A 25,678-nucleotide genomic window follows, 5' to 3' on the forward strand; every position below is an offset into this window, starting at 1 on the left:
GGTGTATACCTGTGAACAAGCTCTGAGATGTAGGTAGGGCAGGTTCTGTGCACAGATTTATAGGCCAGGCATAGAATCTTGAAACTTATCCTGAATCAGATAGGTAGCCAGTACAGGAATTTACAGATGGGCTATGTGGAAGCAGAGCGGTGAGAAGAATGAATCGAGTCATTACCTTTGATTTCCAAAAAGTGGTTGATTTATTATTGTTTAGTATTATTTATTTGGTTTATTATTTGTATTATTGTTCAGTAGGGACGATTATTACTATTTATTATTGTTCAGTAGGTTTATTATTATTTATTAATATTCAGTAGGATCGATGTAATATACCATATTTTTCGGACCATAAGATGCACTTTTTCTCTCCAAAAATTGGGGAGAAAAAGTAACTGCGCCTTATGGTCTGAATATAGCATGTGAGGGTCCGGAGTGTCCAGATTTTCAATAGACCACACCGGCTAGTATCAGCACATAGTGCTGAGCCTGAATCGGCACTGGAGGAGGCTTTATTACCTAAATACATTAAACCTCAGAGGTCATTCAGCGCATCCTGCGCTATGTGGAAGATCCAGTAATTTTAAATGCTTTAATTTGACTAGCCCGATGGTCTCTGAGGCAGGATGATGGCTTTGTCATTGGGCCAATCACTGTACAGTCACTGCACAGTGATTGGCCCAATGACAAAGCCATGGTCCCGCCTCCAAGACCATCGGGTCCAGTAAAATAAAAGCATTTTAAAATGACCAGCTCTTCCTCAAAGCGCGCTCTTTGCAGATGTGCTGAATCGCCTCTCATGACCCCCACTTCCACTGCGAGAGACGAGGCAGGGAAAAGTCCAAAGGCTGCGGGCAGATCGCACAGGATTCATGGCAACAGACGCTGAGTGATCCAGAGCCGTCTCAGCTGAAGAGTTTCTGCTGCTTTGCAGGGAGACTGGATCATAACGTCAGCCTCTCGTTCTCTCTCTCTGGCTGGACACAAGTATCAGAGGGCTTCAGGTCACTCACCTCTATCACGCTACTTGCCTCTGCTTTACGTCTGGTCACGCTTCACTTCCCTTCCCTCCAATGTATAGACAGAAGCAGAGCCGCTGTCCTCCTATTAGGAATCAGCGCTATGTGCTTCAGTATATACATCGGAGAGGAAGGGAGTGAAGCATGACTAGACATAAAGCAGAGGCAAGTAGCGTGACAGGAGTGAGTGACCTGAAGCCCTTAGCTGCTTCAACAGCCCTCCGATACTTGTGTCCAGCCAGAGAGAGAGAGAAGGAGAGGCTGACGTTATGATACAGTCTCCCTGCAAAGCAGCAGACACTCTTCAGCTGAGAGGGCTGTGGATCACTCAGCGTCTGTTGCCATGAATCCTGTGCGCTCTGCCCGCAGTGTTTGGGCAGTATCATTTCTCTGCTTCCTCTCTCCTTGCCTCCACGTGCACCACCACAACATCTGAGCTCAGGGCTAAACAGTTCTAACAATCCTTGTTGTCTCAAGAGGACCTGAACTCAGAACTTCCTCTCGGCTTTAAAAGAAACACAACACCATAATAGCCTTTACAGAAATACATTTTTGTTGTAGCTGATACAAACCCTGCAAAAGAATACAGCAGGCCAGCTTGGAAGGAAAAGCTCCACAAGAAGCCCCTGCACCATGGACGCACTAGGTTTAGTATTTTTTTTCTTGTTTTTTGTCCTCGAAACCAGAGCGTCTTATAGTCCGAAAAATACGGTACCTATATATGCTGACAAAGCTCCTAACTGTTCCTTTTTGGGAAGGATAATGTCTATTTTTGAACTGAATCTCTCTCTGTCCTGTCTGTCTTTCAGAACTGATGTTCAGATCTCCATAGATTTATGTATTTTTCTGCTAAAATGTGCCTGTATAACTAAACTTTATTACAGTTCTGGTTCACTCCTCGCAAGTTAATGGTGAACCAGAACTCAGACCAGAAAAGCCCTCTTCAAAATTTTAAGCAAAATAAAAGTTGGCCTTCTTAAAACAGAAGGTATTTGCGACAATTCAGGTTGCAGTGAGCATATGATGTCTCCCACAATGCATCACTGCTGGAGATGCAAATTATCATTTGTTGTCCCTGTAAGCTAACCACACCTCCAGAACTGCTGGAATGCAATGATGTGTCAGCTTGTAAATCGTACAGAGCCACAATAATCCAACATGCTTACTGACTATTTTGGATTGATTGATTGATCCTCATCAGTGCAAGGCATGGACGACAAAGAAAAATTTGCATATTCAGCAGTCGTGCATTGTGGAAGACCTCATATGCTCATTCCAACCTGATTTATCGCTAATACCTTATGTTTTAAGAAGGCCAACATTTATTTAAATTATTCATGGTATGTGTGACGATGTGTGTCAGGGACATAGCTAACGGTGTCCCTCTTTTGTATCTCAGAAAATTGGGAGGTATGCATTTTAATTGTACCATACAGCAGCACATGATAGTTCTGGGGAAAAGCTGAATGCTAGAAGGAACTGTGAATGAGTAAATAGCTATGCATGTGTTAACTTATTAACCGTACAGAGCCACAATAATCCAAAATGCATACAGACTGTTTCAGACTGATTGATGCTCATCAGTGCATAGCGTGGATTCATGTAGTAGAACTTGAAACACCCAGGGTTACAGATTGCCCAACTAGCTCATAGTGAACCAGAACTCCTAGGAGTGTGTAAGGGGCTAAAAGGACCAAAAAGCCCTCTTACTAAAATTCTATGCAAAACAGAAATATGCCTTCTTAAAGCAGAAGGCAAAAGTGATTATTCAAGTGTAATTGAGCATATGATGTCTCCCATAATGCATCACTGCTGAATATGCAAATTGTCCCTGTAAGCTAAACACACCTCCAGAACAGCTGGAATGCAATGATGTGTCAGCTTGTTAATTGTACAGAGCCATAATGATCCAACATGCATACAGACTGTTTCAGACTGGTTGGTCCTCATCAGTGGATGATTTGCATATTCAGCAAAAATGCAATTTGGGAGATATCATATGCTCACTTCAACTTGAATAATCACAAATATTTTCTGTTTTAAAAAGGCAAACTTCTGTCAGTTATAATTGAAAGGACAACTGATGTACAAGATAATGTCCATCATCGCCATTTTTAAAATGGAGGACGGAGAATTCCACTGATCACAGAGGTCAAACAAGATGTGGGAGAAGAATAAGAGATTGATGAGCAGACTACGTGGGAGGTAAATATGACATGTGTATGTTTAACCACTTCCCCTCCCCCGGGATGAATATCTACGTCCCTGCAAAACACCACTTTACCTTGCAGGAACAAGGATACTTGTCCCTTGCCGCAGCGCACTCCTGCGCTCATTCTCATTGCCGATCGTTAGACCGGAGATAAATGAATGGGAACGCAGTCACCATGTCAATGATCGCTGGCATCAGTGAGATGCCTGCATTCATTGTAACTCGTGAAGTGTCACAGCCATGGGCATCTTGTGACCAAATAGTAAAATTACACGTACGTACATTTATTTTAATAAGAAGACCCACATTGAAAGTTAACTCCTTTCCTCCCACACTCTCCCATAGTATCAAAATACATTTTTTTATAAGAAAAAAATGACAATGAAAAAAAATACATAAATACTTACCTTAGGGACTGAACTTGAACTATATATATATGGTACATTATTACTGTTATTTTTTAAATTATAGGCTTGTAATTAGTGATAGATGCAAAACTGAAAAAATGCACCTTTATTTCAAAATAAAATATTGGCGTCATACATTTTACTAGGAAAATATTTTAAACATTGCAATAACTGCTACAAATGGGCAAATAAAATGCGTGGGTTTTATCCACAATAGAATGTTTTATTTTACAACAATAATGGCCGAAAACTGAGAAACAATTATTTTTTTCTTATTTTTCCCCTTAAGATGCAGTTAGGATAAAATAATTTTTAGAAAAAAGTACCAACCAAAGAAAGCCTAATTGGTGGCAACCCCCCCCCCCCCCCCAAAAAAAAATCAAGATATAGATTGTTTTATTGTGATAAGTAGTAATAAAGTTATAGGTGAATGAATTGACGGAGCACTGAAAGGTGAAAATTGCTCTGTTTTTTTAGGGCAAAAACCCTTGGAGGTGAAGTGGTTAATCTGACTTTTATTTTTCAGTTCAGGTTTGCTTTATGAACTTACCTGTGTTTTGGCTTTAAACTAAAATTTGCATGGTCAAATCGCTTGTTGACTTTGGCTTCCCCAACAGCATTAATCACTGACGTTGGTAAAGTATTCTTAAGAAAATAAAAAAAGCGAGAACTATTTAAGTCCAAAGGATATCCGTAATCAGAAACACGATTTAAAACCCATGATCCTCTCCTCGTGCTGAGAAACACCTGGAGGTTTGAGAACATGATGAAAAAACAATTAAAAGAAATAACTGAAGAAAGCAAATTACAATTGCAAAATCATAAGATTATCATGTTAAAAGTAGATAAGCAACATTTCACGGGCAAATTTGTTTTAGACAGTTTATTGAGCATAATATTCTCCTTTCTGAACACATAAATAATACTCTCCTTTCTGGACACTGTTACATTAACCTCCCTGGCATTCAATTTCCCCAGGATTTCTGTGCAAAAAAATGATCCAATGAATGTTCCAAACCTTGTTTCTCCTGTAACTTGCCAAAATTTGTCAAGCAAGGGTCTAGTATACAGTGCAGGAGAGTATTGACATGTATGCACGTCAACACTGTTCACAGCATGTTTTGTATTGACGTGTATAACCGTCAATACTTAAACCACTTATACCTGTGGGTTCTCTGTCTCAAACCACTTCTCTGCACTGGCATACTTTATATCATTATTGTTATATCATTATCGTGGACTTTAATGTCCCCATAGACACGAACTGTCCTAGTACCACTAAACGACTCTCACTAACCTTCCTGTAACATCTCTCTCAGTGGTCCTCTACCTCCACCCACACAGATGGACACACTGAGTCTGGACATAGTCTTTTTTTGGCTATGCTCTTTTCCAGCCTTTAATAACCTTCCATTTCCGCTCTCAGATCACAATCTTATCACTTTGACAATCTGTCTCCCCATCACCTACTCCCCTAGCATCACTCATTTATGCAGTACTACTGGAATGGCACATCTATTCAGACCGGTCTGACTTTCTCTCTCCTTGTTAGATACCCTGCAGCCTGGCTTCTGCTCTCACCATTCCCATAAGTACGGTAGCAAATGACCTCCTGGTTGCAAAAAAGAAAGGCTAATTTTCTGTACTAATTTGCCTTAACCTTTCCTCCTCCTTTGACGCTGGTAATCATTTTTTAATTCTCCAGAACCTCTCATATAAAGGGCCTAGCACTTTCTTTTATTTGATCTTACCTTGCTGTATATTCTTTAAAATGTCTCCGACTGCAATCTTAACTCTTCTTTATACCCACTGTTTGTTGGTGTACATTAAATGTTCTTTTCTTAGACCTCTTCTCCATCTAACCTTATGAACTGGAACAATGGATAGAGATGGCCCAAACGGTTCGCCGGCGAACTTATTCGCACAAACCCAGGGGAGTTTGCGTTCGTGTCAAACCGCGAACACATAGCGAGTTCGATTCGCCCGCTACACCACATCATTGGGCTAAACTTTGACCCTCTACATCACAGTCAGCAGACACATGGCAGCCAATCAGGCTGCACTCCCTCCTGGAACCCCCCCCCCCCCCCTATAAAAATGCTGCTGCGTCTGCCATTTTCTCACTCTGTCTGCTGCTTGCTTAGTGAGAGAATGGAGAGGTTGCTGGAGAGATAGGGAAAGTGTTAGTTAGGTCTTGTTAGCATGCTCCTTGCTGATATTTGTTGCTGAAAAGCACCACAAAAAAGCAAAAAGAGCTAATGTTCTTGTGATGTGTTTTTTTGTGTGCCACTGGAACTGCATATACAGCCCTGTCTGTCGCAGCTGGCCCTTGCTATACTGTGCCAGGCCCAGCACAGTCAGTGCATACCTTTCACTGCATCTGTGTGACTGCACATTGTATTATACCAGTCACTGCATACCTTTCACTGCATCTGTGTGACTGCACACTGTTTTATATACCAGTCAGTGCATACCTTTCACTTCATCTGTGACTGCACATTGTATTATACCAGTCAGTGCATACCTTTCACTGCAACTGTGACTGTACATTGTATTATACCAGTCACTGCATACCTTTCACAGCATCTGTGTTACTGCACATTGTTTTATACCAGTAAGAGTCCTCCTGTATTGTTTTTTTCGTCACTACCTCCCTGAGTCAAGACTTGCGTGCCGTGCCTGCTGCCTTCCTTGGATGTGTGGTGGTAGCCATTTCTCAGGCTCCCACTCCGGACTCAAACCTTTCACTGCATCTGTGTGACTGCACACTGTTTTATATACCAGTCAGTGCATACCTTTCACTGCATCTGTGACTGCACATTGTATTATACCAGTCACTGCATACCTTTCACTGCATCTGTGTGACTGAACACTGTATTATACCAGCGGTTCGTGCTCCTCTGCCCAAAGCAGCCAGGTGTCCATTAAGGAAAACTTTGAACGGAAGAAGCCAATGTCTGGCAATCACCCCCTTGCCCGGCGTCTGACAACTGGCTTAGCGGAACTGTTAGCTCACCAGCTGTTACTATACCAGCTGGTGGACTCTGGGGCCTTCCGAAAATTTGTGGCAATTGGAACCCCACAGTGGAAGATAGCAGGCCGCAATTATTTTTCTAAAAAGGCGATACCTAAACTGTACCGTGATGTTGAAAGGCAAGTGGTGTCATGTCTGGCACACAGTGTTGGGTCAAGGGTCCATCTGACCACAGATGCCTTGTCTGCAAAGCATGGTCAATGCAGGTACATTACTTATACAGCACATTGAGTGCTTCCTTGGATGTGTGGTGGTAGCCGTTTCTCAGGCTCCCACTCCAGACCCCTGGACTACCGGGAGCGCAGGCTTGACAATTTGCCATCCAACTTCTGGCTTGCCCTGCCTCAAGCGTCCTGTGAGAAAGGACCTTCAGATAAACAAAAGAGAGGGAGCACCGTTTCCAAAAAAGAGTATGCAGCGTGCCCAAGGTCTCTCCCCAGTGCCTCCTGGGAAGTGCAGTCCAGATAAAACAGAAAGGACCGGCACCGCTGTCTTGTATCAAAGCTCTTTTAATAGCACCAAAGTGGCAGCAGTGACAGACTGCTGTTTCGGTTTACACCTTTATCAAAAGCGCAGCTGGAGGCATTGTCACTGAGAAGAGAAGTCGCCTAGGTCAAAAAAGTTCAGTATCTCACCTTTGTCAAAATTAATGAGGCATGGATCCCGGAAGGCTAATGCCTGCCCGAAGACTAAGTCAGTCCCCACACAGCATCTCTGCCTGCCTGCTGGCCGCTGCTGCCTGCCCCAAGACTGAGTCAGTCCCCACACAGCATCTCTGCCTGCGGCTGCTTGACTGCCTTCTCCGCTGCCACCAACAGGGTCCAGGACTCCAACTCGCTAACAAAAAGAATAATAATTGTTGTGTAAATGCCTGCCTAATTTTTCTGGCTGCACTGCGTCTGCAACAACAAAACAAAAGGCATGTACAAGTGTCAATTCCCCTTCGTGATCGTTACCTTGCCGCGGTGAAGGGGCTTGCGTATCACAATGAAGCAAAGACCTATATGAGTGTGTTGGGGGGCACACTCAAGATAAGGTCATTGCTTCATTGTGGACAGACCAAATTTGATCAGCTGGACAGTCACTGTTGTTCTGTGATTGAGCTACCTCAGCCTGACCATATGGGCTTGAAAACCACCATCGCCTGCACTCTCGCCATCTTGCGCACCAGTCCAGCGCGGCCATCACTACACAAACAGCTGTTTGTGGTGCGTTAAACAGTGAGTTTGGTCAGTCAGTGTGAAGCAGTACACTACTTACACTACTTGCTGATCCATGTATACACACGCAAGATGTTTTCAAGAACTTTATGCCTCCAATTTAGGAATGCAATGTGATTTCTGCCCATTAGGGATTATAACCCTGCTATGCTTCAAATCCATAATTTTCCCCGTGACTTTTGCCGTGTATCCCACTCCGCCATGCCCCCCTCCAGGTGTTAGACCCCTTCAAACATCTTTTCCATCATTTGTGGCCATAAACAGTGTTTACAGTTTTTCAAGTTTGCCTGGCCATTGAATTCTATTGCGGTTCGCCGAGTTCGCCAGGGATACCGGAGGACGGTGACAGCCGAAACTAGTCGGGACGAGAGCAGGCAGTGTGATTGCAGTACATGACAGGTTCTGAGTACCACTAGGGTGGGAAGCCAACACAGCCGAGGGGGGTCCTAGTTGGAGTAGGACCCTCTCTATGTGAGTGACCCTGTACTTTTTATTATGTATGCCCATTACTTTCATTAAAGACTTGTGGATAGAGGGGCGTGACCGGAAGCGGATGGAGTAGGACGTGCTGGAGAGGAGCTCCCGCTCAACAATCCTATAACCACGATTTTAATAAAAATTCGCTAAACTAAACAGTTCAGTGTGGACCAGCACTGCATCCCTCACCAACTCGGCACTCGGTAGACACCAATCATGACAGCTAGACGTGGCTCAGAAGCGGTAGCTAAACTACGCAAGTACCGGCATGAACAAGATGGCGACGCAACTTCGGAAGATGAAGAGCCGCAGCCTTCCCTGAAGCAGATAATGGAAGGGGTAGCTTCTTGTCAGATGGCCCTGTCCACTATAACTACACGATTAGAGGAGGTTAAAACAGATGTCTCTCTGCTGAGAGCCGATATGCAAACACTACGCAGCAGAGTGTCGGAGTCGGAAGTGCGCATCAGCCGCGTGGAAGACCAACTGCCGCCATTACAGCGTGACTCCTCACAAGCTAACCAAGACATCAAGACACTCCGGGAACGACAGGAAGACATAGAAAATAGAAATCGCCGTTCCAACATAAGGATTGTCGGCCTGCCGGAGAAAATAGAGGGCACAACCCCGGAAGAATTCACGGAAAATATGCTAGTGGAGCTGTTTGGTAGGCCCGCGTTTTCATCCGCCTTCATCATCGAAAGGGCGCACCGGGTGTCCCCAAAGACTCCCAAACCGGGCCAGGCCCCCAGAACTTTTATCTTTAAGTTGCTCAATTACCGGGACCGTGATGCTGTACTCAGGGCGGCACGTGTAAAAGGAGAAGTTACATATGCAAACGCGAGGCTATCCTTCTACCCGGACTTCTCGATCGACCTGCAGAAACAAAGAGCCCAATTCTACAATGTCAAGAAGCGACTCCGGGACCGGGGGCTTGAGTACTCAATGCTATACCCTACCAAACTGCGTGTGATAGCAGACGACCGCACCCACTTCTTCACTACTCCTGAAAGTGCGCAAGCATGGCTGGATGCTAGGCCGAAAGCTGCTTCATCGCCGGCTGCTTTACCGCCACAAAGGGAAGACAATGAGGCATAAACTGTAAGTAATACACGCGGACTTGCAAAGCTGTATGCCCTCTAAAAGAATCCACCTAGCCCGGTGTGTCTATTCCCCCCCACCCCGTACGAACTTCCGAGCCACTGTAGCGACACTACAAACTGTTGTATCTCCCCATCCCTTTTTTCTACCACATAACGAAGATAACATGCACTACTATGGTATTGTTAAGCCGCTCTTTAAAATGTATGTGAGGCGATTTTATCATACAACCAACACTTCTTTATTAATAACAAATTGGACTGACAGTTAACGGCAATGTTCATTCGCCTTCACAGTCCGGAACTTTGCAAGTATTTTCATTTTTCCTCTACCAACTACAGTGCAACCTATAGCATAAACGCTCGCGGAGGATATGCTATTCTACCTTGTGGTGCTGCTGGCATAAAATGCCTAACTTTTAATCACTTTAAATCGTGGCATATAATGCTGGCTGCAAGACCTATATGGAAGATGTTTGGAGGGAAAAGGGAGAACCATCTATACCGTTTTACATCGCTAATTCTATATATGTGGTATCTGTCTACTTGTTTTTTCTCTTCGGTGGTGGGGGGTCTCTATACTAAGGGATATACGCAAATGCATAACACAAGTTGAGCGGGAGGGCCTAGTTAAAGTGTTCCTGCAGTAGTAGGTAAGCTGTTTTTCCCCCAGGCAGACTGTAATACCCGCATTTAAGGTATAGGTCTGCTTTACAAGTTTACCTTTTTTGGTTAGGGGTACAAGGACCTGTTGATGATTTTCTGAGGTCAGGGAGGGATGGGAGTTCAAGGGTTTTTCTTTCTTTCTTTTTGGTTCTTGTTTTTCTATTACTACTACCAATACAAACAATGTGTAAGGTCACAGGGTCACAACGTAAATTTTTTATGTACATATGATTATATAGATATTTCATGGTATAGGTATGTCTGCTCTTAAATGTATCAGCTGGAACGTACGTGGTATAAATGACTCCCTTAAGAGGCAAATGATATTAAACTATCTAAACAGGTACAAGCCAGACGTGGTGGCTCTCCAAGAGACGCACCTTACGGGTGATAAAGTTCAGGCGCTTAAACGCAGCTGGATCGGCTGGATGTTTCACTCTACATATTCACAGTACTCCAGAGGTGTCTCCCTACTGATTAGAAAATCCCTCATCTTTCAACTGCTAAACATCCGTATTGACCCTATGGGTAGATATCTATTTTTGCACTGCAATATAAGTGGCACCCCCATTCTAATATTAAATATATATATACCCCCTCCCTACTGTTCGACAGTACTTAAAGAAGGCATAGCGTTCGGTGCTAAACACCCCTGTCACTATGCAATATGGATGGGGGACTTTAATGCCGTATGCAACCCAGCCTTTGATAGATTCCCACCTAAAATAGATAAACCCACTCCATTCCACAACCTTATAAATGAAATACAATTAACAGACTCATGGCGCCACTTTAACCCAAAAACAAAAGCATACACCTGTTTCTCCGCGTCATTTGACACTAGATCCCGTATTGATCATTTTCTCGTCACCCCAGCCACCCTTTCAATTGTAACACGTGTGGAGATGCTGCCGCGTCTGGCTTCAGACCACACTCCAATCCAACTGGAATTGCTGTGGGGCCAAAAACCTCCTTTTAAATTTTGGAAACTAAACCCGTTCTGGCTTGAACTTATAAATAAACATGAGGAGATAGCCGCCCATATTGATGAATATATATTCAGGCATAGAGATGAAGAAAACCTAGGTATAGTCTGGGATGCCTTTAAGGCATTTCTCCGTGGTGAAATGATAGCGGCTATCTCCTCATGTAAGGGGGACTCTAGGCAAAAGGAGCTTGACCTGCTCCAATGCCTCTCGCAAGCCCAAGACTGCTACTTTGCAGACCCTACTCCTAAAAATAAAGAGGTCTGGTGCAGTCTGCAGAGACAGCATAAGAGCCACATTGAAGAAATAACCAAAAGTAAACTTTTTTTCAACAGGCAGGCATTTTATGAGCAGGGAGAGAGAGCGGGCACCCTACTAGCCAAGTTATCTAAAACTTATAACTCCCCCCCAGTCATTACACACATTACTAACCCACAAGGCCAGATTGTGACAGGTTGTCAAGAAATTAATCAGGTCTTCTCGGCATATTACTCTGCCCTCTATACTTCCTACACCGCTGCCACTCAATCGGACTCAGAAATATACCTGTCAGAAACGAACCTTCCAAAACTCTCCCCTGACCAGTGTGAGGCCTTAGACACACCTTTAACGTTAGATGAAATATACACTGCAATCGCTAGCTTTCCAAAGAAAAAGGCACCAGGCCTAGACGGTCTGCCAATAGAAATATACAAGCAATATGACGAAAATATAGCACCACTATTACTTCAAACTTTCAATGATGCCTTTGAGAAAGGCTCCCTGCCATGTTCCATGCGTGAGGCCTTAATAATTGTGCTCCCCAAACCTGGTAAGGACCCTCTGTTTTGTGACTCTTACCGCCCTATTTCTCTCCTCCCCTCAGACATAAAAATACTGGCTAAACTTTTAGCAAGCAGGCTAAATACAGTGATCCTGTCGCTCATACATGAAGACCAGACAGGCTTTATGCCGGGCAAAAACACGGCAATGAACATACGTCGCCTTTTTACCAATCTACAGGCTGACCATTCCAATGCTGGGTCCAAGGTAGTGGCCTCACTGGACATGGCCAAAGCATTTGACACCGTAGAATGGCCCTACTTGATGGCGGTCCTTGCCAGGTTTGGCTTTGGGGACAATTTCATAAAATGGGTAAAGATATTATACACTCTCCCAACCGCTAGAGTATGCACTAACAGCTGGATATCCCAGCCTTTTCCGCTGAGGCGCGGTACTAGGCAGGGATGCCCGCTCTCTCCCTTGCTATATGCTCTTGCGGTGGAACCGCTTGCCTGCCGCATAAGGGCTCATCCCCAAATACATGGTTTCCGCACTGGCACCACTGAGGAAAAAATAGGCTTGTACGCAGATGATACTATTCTCTATCTGGCTGACCCTGCTTCATCTCTGCAGATTGCACTTGACACTATAGAGGAGGCTGGATACTACTCAGGGCTAAAGTTAAACAAGAGTAAGTCGGTTGTGATGTATGTGGATCAACCCCCTTGCACTGACAGCACGCAGCCTACTCAGCTACAAATAGTCAACTCATTCAAATATCTAGGGGTAAAAATACATTTATCTCCCCAGCAGTATATGCAGGCAGAAATCCTCCCTCTCATAAACTTGGTCCAAACCAAATGTAAAACCTGGTCCAGGCTGTATCTCACCGTGGTGGGAAGAATTAATTTAATTAAAATGATCCTTTTGCCTAAACTGTTATATGTTCTTCAACAGTCACCTTTATATATCCCACTATCTATTTTTAAACGTATTAGGTCCCTATTCATTGCTTTCATCTGGAATAATGGACGTGCCAGACTTAAACATGCTCTTCTTATTAACCCAAATGGCCTTGGGGGTCTAGCACTCCCATCCATGCAATATTATTTCTCAGCCCAACTTCAACAGATGTCGGCATGGTTCTCCATGGAGAGACTCTATAACCCGGAAGCTTTGGGATACAGCATGGACCCATGGAAATCAAACGTAGCAATGGAATTACTATGCCAGGCTATACCCACAGGGAAATCCACAAACACTATACTCGCTCAGGCCCAACTGGTATGGAAAAGGACTCACTCCCTATATAGTAATGAGGCGCTTGATCCACACACCCCACTATGGAATAACAAGACACTGGCAGAATTCACAACTATCCCAGACATTCTTTTCTGGCAGCGCTCAGGCGTAATTTTCTTGAAGCACATTTTGCATCAGGGCAAATTAAAACCTTTTGACTTGCTTGCAGAGCAATTTCCTAATCTATCCTCCCAGTACTTTCGCTATATACAGCTGTCTCACGCCTTCCGCAGACAATTTGCTCAGACTCCTGTTGCAACAATGGCACACCCAATACTTACAATGATCCAAAATGGACCCAAAAAACATCTAATAGGCGATATATATAAAGAATTAATTGGTGCTAAAGCCATAGATCGCACACAAACATCCAAAAATAACTGGACAGAAGCAGGATTAGATCTAGATGAAGATGAATGGGAAGATGCTTTGTGTAATGTACGTAAAGTCTCAGTATGCGTCAAAGAACGGGCCACCCAATTATATATAGTGCACCAAGCTTATTTAACGCCCACCAGAGTGGCCAAGTATAAATCTGACTCCAATGCAAATTGCCCCAAGTGCAACACCAGCAATCCTACTTTTCTTCATCTCATGTGGGAATGCCCACCGTTAGTGGCATTCTGGTTGCAGGTGGTTAATTTTCTACACGACAAAATGGGATGCCCAGTATCTCTTGACCCCAAAATGTGCCTGCTAGGTTTGCAAATTGATGAGGATACTCAACCATGCATTAAAGCATTCATTAATGGGACGTTGTTTGCGGCAAGGCAGGAGATTGCTCTGAAATGGCTGTCTGTGGAATCACCATCACTGTCCAGCTGGAAAAGGCGCTTAGACAACACACTTGCATTTAAAAAATTAGTATATCTGCATAGAAAACGGGTACAGCAATTCTCCCTAATATGGGACAGGTGGAAGGATAGAACCTGAACTAAATTAATACCAAGGAGGCCACCCACAGACACTTTGCCTCTGGGAATTAGGTGTGCTAAAGTGGTTATTTAATCTATCCTTAATTGTGGAGAACAATATCCTACATGATATACCACGAAGGCACTGTATAAATAATGTTCATGTATCTATGTCCGTTCCTATTAGCTGTAAATGTATATTCAACACCATACCTGTATCTTTTCTCCCATGTTGTGCAGCAGAATTGACATTGTATCTAATGCTGATGTACTACACTAATCTTTTCACTGTGACCTTTGAAAATATGCCAATAAACGAATTTTTGGTTTAAAAAAAAAAAAAATAGTAATAATAAAAACTTTCTAACTGAAAAAAAAAAAAGACTTGTGGATAGTACACTGAGAGGATCCCTCTCCTCTTTTTCTGTATAATGTACATGAGTGCTGATAAAGGTGAAGTTCCAATTTAACGATGGGGAGTGTGGTCCTTTATGCAGGGGCGCCGCGAGGCATAAAGCGAACCAAGCAGTCGCTTGGGGCCTCAAGATCTTAGGGGCCTCGGCGGCTCCGTGACGTCAGCGTGACGTCACTATTTCGTTTTCCCACAGCTCGCGGGGCTGTCAGAGCAGAGCAGGGCTACGGGAAGATGGCTGCCGCCGAAGCCCTGCTCTGGAGACCATCTTCCCGTAGCCCTGCATGAATCAGCGCGGGAGATTGGAGGAGGGAGGGAGCTCCGTGGGAACTGGAAACTGCGCGCCTGAGGAGCCGGCCAGGAGAGGAGACGGGGAGAGAAGACTTCAGTGCCAGGTGAGTAAATTCTTTTTTTTGCAGCCCTAATTGCGATTGATTTCTGCTGAACTGTGCTCTAATTGCGATTGATTTCTGCTGAACTGTGCTCTAATTGCGATTGATTTCTGCTGATCTGTGCTCTTATTGCGATTGATTTCTGCTGATCTGTGCTCTAATTGCGATTGATTTCTGCTGATCTGTGCTCTTATTGCGATTGATTTCTGCTGATCTTTGCTCTAATTGCGATTGATTTCTGCTGATCTGTGCTCTTATTGCGATTGATTTCTGCTGAACTGTGCTCTAATTGCGATTGATTTCTGCTGATCTGTGCTCTTATTGCGATTGATTTCTGCTGATCTGTGCTCTAATTGCGATTGACTTCTGCTGATCTGTGCTCTAATTGCGATTGATTTCTGCTGATCTGTGCTCTAATTGCGATTGATTTCTGCTGATCTGTGCTCTTATTGCGATTGATTTTTGCTGATCTGTGCTCTAATTGCGATTGATTTCTGCTGATCTGTGCTCTTATTGCGATTGATTTCTGCTGAACTGTGCTCTAATTGCGATTGATTTCTGCTGAACTGTGCTCTAATTGCGATTGATTTCTGCTGATCTGTGCTCTAATTGCGATTGATTTCTGCTGATCTGTGCTCTAATTGCGATTGATTTCTGCTGAAAATGTGGTCCTAATTGTGTTTGATTTCTGCTGAACTGTGCCCTAATTGCGTTTGATTTATGCTGAAAATGTGCCCTAATTGCGTTTGATTTCTGCTGAAAATGTGCCCTAATTGCGTTTGATTTCTGCTGAAAATGTGCCCTAATTGCGTTTGATTTCTGCTGAACTGTGCCCTAATTGCGTTTGATTTCTGCTGAAAATGTGGCCCTAATTGTGTTTGATTTCTGCTGAACTGTGCCCTAATTGCGTTTGATTTATGCTGAAAATGTGTACTAATTGCGTTTGATTTATGCTGAAAATGTGCCCTAATTGCATTTGATTTCTGCTGAAAATGTGCCCTAATTGCGTTTGATTTCTGCTGAAAATGTGCCCTAATTGCGTTTGATTTCTGCTGAACTGTGCCCTAATTGCGTTTGATTTCTGCTGAAATGTGGCCCAAATTGCGTTTTTATTTTCTGGTTTCTGGGGTAACTGTTGCTGCATTTATTATTTAATGGTCATAGTTGGCTATATTTGCTGTGCTACGGTTAAGCTCCGCCCATACAATGTCATGGCCATGCCCATCTTTCGGCGCGGCGCGCTACGCGCGCCTCAATCACCCCCACATCCATTTTTCCCCGCAAACAGCCCCGCCCCAATCCGCCCTCCTGCTCCACCCACATGTCATGGCCACGCCCACTTATGCTTCGCGCGCCGCAGGGTAGGGCCACTTACTACAGTCCGCTTGGGGCCACAAAAAACTTAGCTGCACCCCTGCCTTTATGGGACATTGAAGATAACTATCTTTGCGGACAACACAGCGCTACAGTATACTCTGGGCCTGATTCACAAAGCGGTGCAAAGTGTTTGCACGCCTGTGAAAACCCCTGTATCACGCCTAAACTCAGTTTAGGCGTGATAAAATGAAACTCGCGCGAAGTTCCGCGCGCAAAGTTTTGTGCGCGCAATCGCCCGGCGCACAGTGCAGTTCGCGCGATGTGCCCATTAAAGCCTATGGGCGCTGCGCGCGGAATTGCGCGATTGCGCGCGCAAAACTTTGCGCGCGGGACTTTGCGCGCGATAAAGAGCAAAAGCGGTGCTAACTCAGCTTTGCACGGCTTATCACGCCTAAAGTCTTTTAGGCGTGATAACTGAGTTATCACCGCTTTGTGAATCGAGCCCTATATATCCACACTATTGTCTGTTTGTCCTACAGTGCTATGGAAGATGCTTGTGCTATATAAGTAAATAATAATAATATTTAAAAAAAATTTACTCATAGCTACATCAGCTCTTGTGGTCAGTCACAGATTTACTTCAAAATAATTGCAATTCCATAGCTATTTTCCTAAAGGACCTCTAAACTGACCAAAGAAATACTCAAATAAACATATTGTAAGGGCCTGGTCACCTGATTTCATAAACCTTCCCAACCCTGCATCACTCTGATGTCCAATTATGACTGCAAGGGAAAACAGTTAAAGTGTAACTGTCGGGCATAAAATAAAAAATCAAATCTTAATTTTTATCTAGTAAACAAGTAATAAAAGCTAATGCTTGTTGATAAATGATCATTCCTGAGGACTTATTTTGTACATACACAATTTGGTACACAAAAAGTAAAATGCAGGGCATGCTGAGTTGTCCTATTTTGCTTCTCTACTTCCCCTCAGACTTAACTAATGCAGCCTGATTGGCTGAATCCTCTTTCCCTCCTGTTTTCCCCTCCCACACCTCTGTTCCTCTTTGAAAGGCGGGCTATGCATACACAATCAGGCAGAGGAGAGTAAGGGAGGAAATGACATCAGAATTGGCTTCAAAATAACCACAGTTAAAATGGGAAATGCTTTTTTTACTGTAGAAAATTCACTAAAATCAAAACGTGGACAGTGCAATACATATGTTATGTAAGTAGAGCAAGTATTTATCTACTTACAGTCGGTTGCAAAAGTATTCGGTCCCCTTGAAGTTTTCCACATTTTGTCATATTACTGCCACAAACATGAATCAATTTTATTGGAATTCCACATGAAAGACCAACACAAAGTGGTGTACACATGAGAAGTGGAACGAAAATCATACATGATTCCAAACATGTTTTACAAATAAATAACTGCAAAGTGGTGTGTGCATAATTATTCGGCCCCCTTTGATCTGAGTGCAGTCAGTTGCCTATAGACATTGCCTGATGAGTGCTAATGACTAAATAGAGTGCACCTGTGTGTAATCTAATGTCAGTACACATACAGCTGCTCTGTGAGGGCCTCAGAGGTTGTCTAAGAGAATATTGGGAGCAACAACACCGTGAAGTCCAAAGAACACACAAGACAGGTCAGGGATCAAGTTATTGAGAAATTTAAGGCAGGCTTAGGCTACAAAAAGATTTCCAAAGCCTCGAACATCCCACGGAGCACTGTTCAAGCGATCATTCAGAAATGGAAGGAGTATGGCACAACCGTACACCTACCAAGACAAGGCCATCCACCTAAACTCACAGGCCGAACAAGGAGAGCGCTGATCATAAATGCAGTCAAGAGGCCCATGGTGACTCTGTACGAGCTGCAGAGATCTACAGCTCAGGTGGGAGACTCTGTCCATAGGACAACTATTAGTCATGCACTGTACAAAGTTGGCCTTTATGGAAGAGTGGCAAGAAGAAAGGCATTGTTAACAGAAAGCAAAAGAAGTCCCATTTGTAGTTTGCCACAAGCCATGTGGGGGACACAGCAACCATGTGGAAGAAGGTGCTCTGGTCAGTTGAGACCAAAATGGAACTTTTTGGCCAAAATGCAAAACGCTATGTGTGGCAGAAAACTAACACTGCACATCACTATGAGCACACCATCCACACTGTCAAATATGGTGGTGGCAGCATCATGCTCGGGGGGTGCATCTCTTTAGCAGGGACAGGGAAGCTGGTCAAAGTTGATGGGAAGATGGATGGAGCCAAATACAGGGCAAACTTGGAAGAAAACCTGTTGGAGACTGCAAAAGACTTGAGACTGGGGCGGAGGTTCACCTTCCAGCAGGACAATGACCCTAAACATAAAGCCAGAGCAACAATGGAATGGTTTACAACAAAACATATCCATGTGTTAGAATGTCCCAGTCAAAGTCCAGATCTAAATCCAATCAAGAATCTGTGGCAAGATCTGAAAACTGCTGTTCACAAACGCTGTCCATCTAATCTGACTGGGCTGGAGCTGTTTTGCAAAGAAGAATGGGCAAGGATTTCAGTTTCTAGATGTGCAAAGATGGTAGAGACATACCCTAAAAGACTGGCAGCTGTAATTGCAGAAAAAGGTGGTTCTACAAAGTATTGACTCAGGGGGCCGAATAATTACGCACACCCCACTTTGCAGTTATTGATTTGTAAAAAAAAGTTTGCAATGATGTATGATTTTTGATCCACTTCTCACATGTACACCACTTTGTATTGGTCTTTCATGTGGAATTCCAATAAAATTGATGCATGTTTCTGGCAGTAACGTGACAAAATGTGGAAAACTTCAAGGGGGCCGAATACTTTTGCAACCCACTGTATATACGTGGTTTGGTTTTTTTCTGAGATAGTGCAGCTGACAGCTCCTCTTTAAATGGCCTCCTCCTGTGGCACATGCCCTGTCCCACTCCATGCTCTCTATATGTCTGCTTTCTCGCCTGGCTTGGTACAGTAGCTGTGGCTGAGAGTGTTCTAGGTATTTGTAGGTCTAAAGTGCAGGAGACAAATTTGCATTTTTATTTTAGAATTTTATGAATCAGTTCAGGTGTCCTTTAACATGGTGACTTTTTTATGTACATTCAGAGACTCATACCTGAGATGCTGTCCTGCTGAGCTCCACAGCAATGTCTCCACCAGAATTTCCAATACCAATTACAATGACTCTTTGACCTGCAAATTCTTCAGGGTTCTTGTAATCCCGACTATGAAGGTAACGCCCTTTAAAATTCTTGATACCTGTCATAGACAAGTGTAGATGTATTATTACCTTCCTACTTTGTGAATTTGAAAGATACTCAACTGTTAATTAATTAATATTTACGGTAAGTGTGTTTAAAATAACTTAAAGGGGAACTGAAGAGAGAGGTATATGGAGGCTGTCATGTTTATTTCCTTTTAGACAATACCAGTTGCCTGGCAGCCCTGCTGATCCTCTGCCTCTAATACTATTAGCCATAGCCCCTGAACAAGCATGCAGCAGATCAGGTGTTTCAGTGGTTCAGACTTATAAGTCTGATCTGACAAGACTAGCTGCATGCTTGTTTCTGGTTTTAATCAGATACTACTGCAGAGAAATAGACCAGCAGGGCTGCCAGGCAACTGGTATTGATTAAAAGGAAATAAACATGACAGCCTCCGTATACCTCTCTCTTCAGTTCCCCTTTAAAGGACAACAATCAAAGTTAACCAAAATTCTAAATGCCACATATATTTCCAGTAATTACTAGCAAAGGGCAATACGCTTTATCAGCTTTTGTAACAAAGCCGGCGTCAGGAAGACAGGGCCTGTACCATGTGGATAGGTTCCACTTCTCTGTTGTTATTCACAGAGGAATAATTTACTGTTTGTTTCTGCACTGCCCACACACACTGCTTTTTCACAGATCATATGAGAACAAGTGAGAGATTTTTCAGCTACAGAGAAAGGATCTGAAGAGAAGGACCTGCACTGTATTCCTGTTTTTGCATGCTTACACCCCCCATTCAGAATGAGCTCTTCCTGGCTGTAATTTTTGTTTACTTTATACTGCGTGAAACAGAGAGAGACACAGGAGCAGCTGATGAGCTATTTACACACTATATTGATGCTATAGTTCTGCTTTCTATCATTCTGAAGAGATTCCGGTCACATGATTACAGCCAGTGAGGGCTGTCTCTGTATGCTGGATGTGCTGGACACAGTCCTCCATAGTAATACCCACAGTGAAAACTGATCACTGTACATGTCATTTGTTCTTCGCACAAGAAAAACAAAAGTTTGCTTTTTTAAAACAGAAAGAATTTGCGATAATTCAGGTTGGAGTGAGCTTGAGATGTCTCCCAGTGCATCACTGCTGAATATATGCAAATTAACCATTGTTACCCTTAGAAACTAAATACACCCCCAGAACCCTTAGAAGCTTAACACACCTCCAGAACTGGCAGTAGGGTTTGACGGACCGGAAACAGGAAGTGGTAGAGCGAGCTAGCTCTTATCCCCGCTGCTGTGATATCGGGATTACTTGAAATACAGAGATCGGGATTGCAGCAAGTATTTGGGCAGCTAGATGTAACCTCTATTAACCAGCCGGGCGGTATGGACGAGCTCAGCTCGTCCATCACCGCCGGAGGCTGCCGCTCAGGCCCTGCTGGGCCGATTTTCATCAAATAAAGAGCAGCACACGCAGCCAGCACTTTGACAGCCGCGTGTGCTGCCTGATCGCCGCCGCTCTGCGGCGATCCGCCACGAGCAGCGGCGAAAGAGGGTCCCCCCAGCTGCCTGAGCCCAGCGTAGCCGGAACAAAAAGTTCCGGCCAGCGCTAAGGGCTGGATCGGAGGCGGCTGACGTCAGGACGTTGGCTGACGTCCATGACGTCACTCCGCTCGTCGCTATGGCGACGATGTAAGCAAAACAAGGAAGGCCGCTCATTGCGGCCTTCCTTGTTTATTCTGGGCGCCGGAGGCGATCGGAAGAACGCCTCCGGAGCGCCCTCTAGTGGGCTTTCATGCAGCCAACTTTCAGTTGGCTGCATGAAATATTTTTTTTTTTATTTAAAAAAAACCCTCCCGCAGCCGCCCTGGCGATCTTAATAGAACGCCAGGGTGGTTAAGGTACTGTACTGTCATCTGCTTACATCTCGAGTGGGCTTGCATAGCCCGGGGCAAGTTCCACACCCTTTTTTTGCGCTGAGGTACTATACACATTTCCTCCTTCATTATTGGGTCTGAGCCGACCCCACCTCTAGCAACAACACATTCATCCACACAAGCGCAAACTTTTTCCTTTTTTACACCTCCAGAACCGCTGGAATGCAATGATGGGTCAGCTTGTTCATTTGTACAGAGCCATAATAATTTTCTTCGTACACAAAAAATGAAAAGATGATAAAGCCTTTATTTATTTTACACAGGCTGTGATCAGAGACTTTTGAAAACCTTTCTATTGTTGCTGGATAAAAGCTATATAGGTATGTAGGGTTTACAGAATGACAGTTTCTTTGATAGTTCCTCTTTATGTAGGGTTTACAGAATGACAGTTTCTTTGATAGTTCCTCTTTAAATCCCTATTTCGTCCTTCCAGGTTTTTCATTGGCTAGTAGGGGATTGTGTTATTATTCATACAATTTTCAAATGTACTGTAGCTGTTTCAGAGAAATTTATTTTGTAAAATTCAAATCAGTGATTTGTGCACAAAATTTGGAGCTCCCAAGCGAATAGTTGATTTCCCACCATAGAGCGATAATGTGGCATTGACCAAGGCCTCCATTTGTCCTCTCCCCTGGAACAAAGGGAGGAAGTACTGCAGGTATGGTCAGTTCTGTATTTAAAATGATATTCTAGCTGGTGGCCCCTCACAGTTGCTCACTGGCTACTTCACGTAGGTGATGATTGGATAGGGAGAAGTTTGAGCAGCTCAGCACTTTTCTCCTTATGGCAAGTAGCATTTGACACTGGCACTGAAAGAGAGCTTTGCAAACCCAGCCAGCGAAGTAATAAATACAGTAGTTAAAGAGACTCTGTATTGTTAAATTCGCACAAAAGTAAACATACCAGTGTGTTAGGGGACATCTCCTATTACCCTCTGACACAATTTCGCCGCTCCTCCTTAAAAGTGGTTAAAAACAGTTTTAAAAAGTTTGTTTATAAACAAACAAAAACGGCCACCAAAACAGGAAGTAGGTTGATATACAGTGTGTCCACACATAGAAAATACATCCATACACAAGCAGGCTGTATACAGCCTTCCTTTTTAATCTCAAGAGATCATTTGTGTGTTTCTTTCCCCCTGCTGCTTTCATCCACTGAAGTGTCAGGCTGTTTCTTCCTGCAGAGTGCAGACAGCTCTGCCTGTATGTAATTCCTCAGTATGTGAAAGCCCAGCCAGCTCAGAGGAGGATTTATCCAGCTTGTAAAAGATAATAGAGCAGAGAGAAGCTGCCCTAATCTAAATAACACACAGGCAGTGTGCAGAGAGGGGCCTGGAGGGGGGAGATGCATCACAGAACCACAACACTGAAGAACTTGGCAGTCTTCCAGACACAGGCCGACAAGTCTGACAAGAGAGAGATAAGTTGATTTATTACAGAGATGGTGATAGTAGAACGTGCTGCAGTAAGCCAGAGCACATTAGAATAGATTTTGGAACTTGTAGGATGGAAGAAAACCGGATGAAATGTTTGTTACGGAGTCTCTTTAATAATACAAAAATGTTTACTTGCAATGGAGAAGATTATTGCACATTAATGATTTAACCTTTATCCCTGTGCATACCTTTGATGTTCATATGCTAATTTGCATAAATACAAAAGCAAAAAAAAAAAAACCACATTATGTTCCTGTATCTTCAAGGCATAAACATCAAGCTAACAAAAATGTGATCCTGTTTGCGCATCCCAACTGTTTATCAATACGAAGCCCTTTATTTGTGTTTAGACTGAAACTCGTAAGCCTTGTTTCAGCACATAATATGGCTCTTAAAGTAAACCTGAGGTGAGCGTGATATGGAGGCTGCCATATTTGGTTCTTCTTAAACAATACCAGTTGACTGCAGTAGTGTCTGAAGTACACTAGAAACAAGCATGCAGCTAATCTTGTCAGTTCTGACAATATTGTCACAGAAACACCTGATCTTCTGCAAGCTAGTTCAGGGTCTATGACTAAAAGTATTAGAAGCAGGGGATAAGCAGGACAGCCAGGAAAATGGTATTGCTTAAAATGGATCTCCAGCTTAAAGTAAAAATTTAGTACCTGTAAAAGAAAGTTACCGACGCTGCCTTGCCCCGCTAAGCCATCCTGAAGACCCAGCATCATCCGACTTTCCAGCACGTGGCCCCACCTCCCTCTCCCCAGAGAAAAACACCAAGATATTTACTGTAGTAAACAACTTGACGTTTTCTCCGTGGAAAGAGGGGAGGAGGGGCCACATGCCGGAAGTGGAGTGATGCGGGGTAGCTTAATAGGGCAAGGAAGCTCAGGTAACTAGAGGTAGCCTGCTCCATTTTTACCCTAGGCTGGAGATCCACTTTGAGGGCTTGTTCACACCAGGGGCATTTTTGGCCTTTTTTCAAGCGCAGGCGATTCTTAAAATCGCCCACAAAATGCTTGTGCAATGAATGTCTATGAGACGGTTCATATCAGCACGGTTAGTGCGCTGTGCATGCAGCAAAGTGGTGCCTGTACCATTTTTGGGGCGATTTTGCTCTAATGGAAGGTATAGGAAAAACGCAAAATGCTCACAAAATAGCTTTGTGCAGTGATTGCGTTCGCGTTTTTAAAGAAAAAATACATTGTATTTATTCTTTTCCGGGTCAAAGAGTTCATTTCCTGACCTGCATCATGGAGTGAATTAAAAAAAAAACCTTGGGAAAAGCGCTTAGAAAAGCCCTTTTCACACAAAAACGCCCACCCAAGCACCAGGAATAATAAAAAAAATTGCTTCAAAAAAAGCTCAACACTAACTAACATTAATTCGCTAATAACATTATCGTTATTAATCACATAGAAATTATCTATATATTGTTTTTTTCACCATTAATAAGGCTTTCTTTGGGTGGTACTTTTTGCTAAGAATAATAAGAAAAAAATGAAAAAGATTCATTATTTCTCAGTTTTTGGCCATTATAGTTTTAAAATAAAACATGCTGCCGTAATTAAAACCCACACATTGTATTTGCCCATTTATCCTGGTTATTGCAACATTTAAAATATTTCCCTAGGTCAATGTATGGCGCCAATATTTTATCTGGAAATAAAGGTGCATTTTTTCAGTTTAGAGATTTCTAATTTTATATATATATATATATATATATATATATATATATATATATATATATATATATATATATATATATATATATATATATACATATACATATACATATATATATATATATATATATATATATATATACATATATATGTGTGTGTGTGTGTAAAATACTTTATTTGCAAAATTAACAGTAATATTCCTTCCTGACATTAACATATTAAAAAGTCTAAGTTAACAATTTTTTTTGTATTATTATTATTATTATTATTATTATTAAATTGTCTTTTTAATTTTTTTATTTGGGTAACTATAGTGTAGGAATGTAATGAGTTAAAATGTAATAAAATGTATGTATAACTATATATAAAGTGTATGTGGGTGTATGTGTGTGTATGTTTGAGTGCATTTTACTTTTTGGCCACAAGATGGCACTGCACTTAACTGCCGAGTAAACAGTACTCGGAAGTAGTTAGTGTATCTGTCACAGGACCCCTCGTGGCCAGACCGCAAATGCCTTCCAATCGGTTTCAGCACACAGACCATGCAAGCTGTGGTCACGATCAGTGCGCAGAAACCGCTGGAGTTTTGGCAGCAGACCGACCAGAAGGGAGCCTGTGGGTTACGGTAATTACGAATTACACACTATTTCAGGGTATAACTGCCACCACCTCTGTTTTCTGAGACAGAGGAACTCACTGACTGGCTGAGCCTAGATCTACAAATAAAAATGGTTAAACACACTATTCTGTCTAGCTAGCAACAAAAGAAGTGTCTCTCCAGAAGTCTGGGTTCAGTTTCTGTATGGCTGAATAATAGGGTAGCTGAACAAACAACTGACGATAGCGTCGGTTTATTAATGCAATATAAATAATTAATATATACAGAAAATCATTAAAATCAACAATTATGGAAACATTAATAGCCAGTATGAAAATAAAAAGGGAGAAAATACTTAGTTCCTGGAAAGATGTCCGTTCTGGGAAAACCTGTAAAGTTCCTTTGTTTCAGTTCAGTTCAAAGTCCAAACAAACCAGGTGCCAGCATGTCCTCAAGCTGGCAAGGATATAATCACGATGATGTTCAAAGTGAAGGACACTGAGTTTAGCTCATCTGCCATTCTTATGCCCCTGATCCAGTAGGAGGGAGTGAGGGCGGGAGCCACACACCCC

At 43.0% G+C, this 25,678-nt stretch overlaps 1 protein-coding gene across 1 annotated transcript in view; it reads right to left on the reverse strand.

Annotated features, from left to right (window-relative positions):
- LOC137521114 (flavin-containing monooxygenase 5-like) overlaps window positions 1-25,678 on the reverse strand; it is a 96,843-nt gene that overhangs the window by 20,499 nt on the left and 50,666 nt on the right. The window contains exons 5-6 of the mRNA XM_068239926.1: window positions 19,356-19,498; window positions 4,186-4,382 (exon numbers count right to left, since the gene is read on the reverse strand). Of these exons, the coding sequence (XP_068096027.1) occupies window positions 4,186-4,382; window positions 19,356-19,498 (340 nt within the window). The remainder of the gene's footprint in view (window positions 1-4,185; window positions 4,383-19,355; window positions 19,499-25,678) is intronic.

The sequence above is a fragment of the Hyperolius riggenbachi genome, chromosome 6, assembly GCF_040937935.1.
Source record: "Hyperolius riggenbachi isolate aHypRig1 chromosome 6, aHypRig1.pri, whole genome shotgun sequence".
Classification (NCBI taxonomy): Eukaryota; Metazoa; Chordata; class Amphibia; order Anura; family Hyperoliidae; genus Hyperolius; species Hyperolius riggenbachi.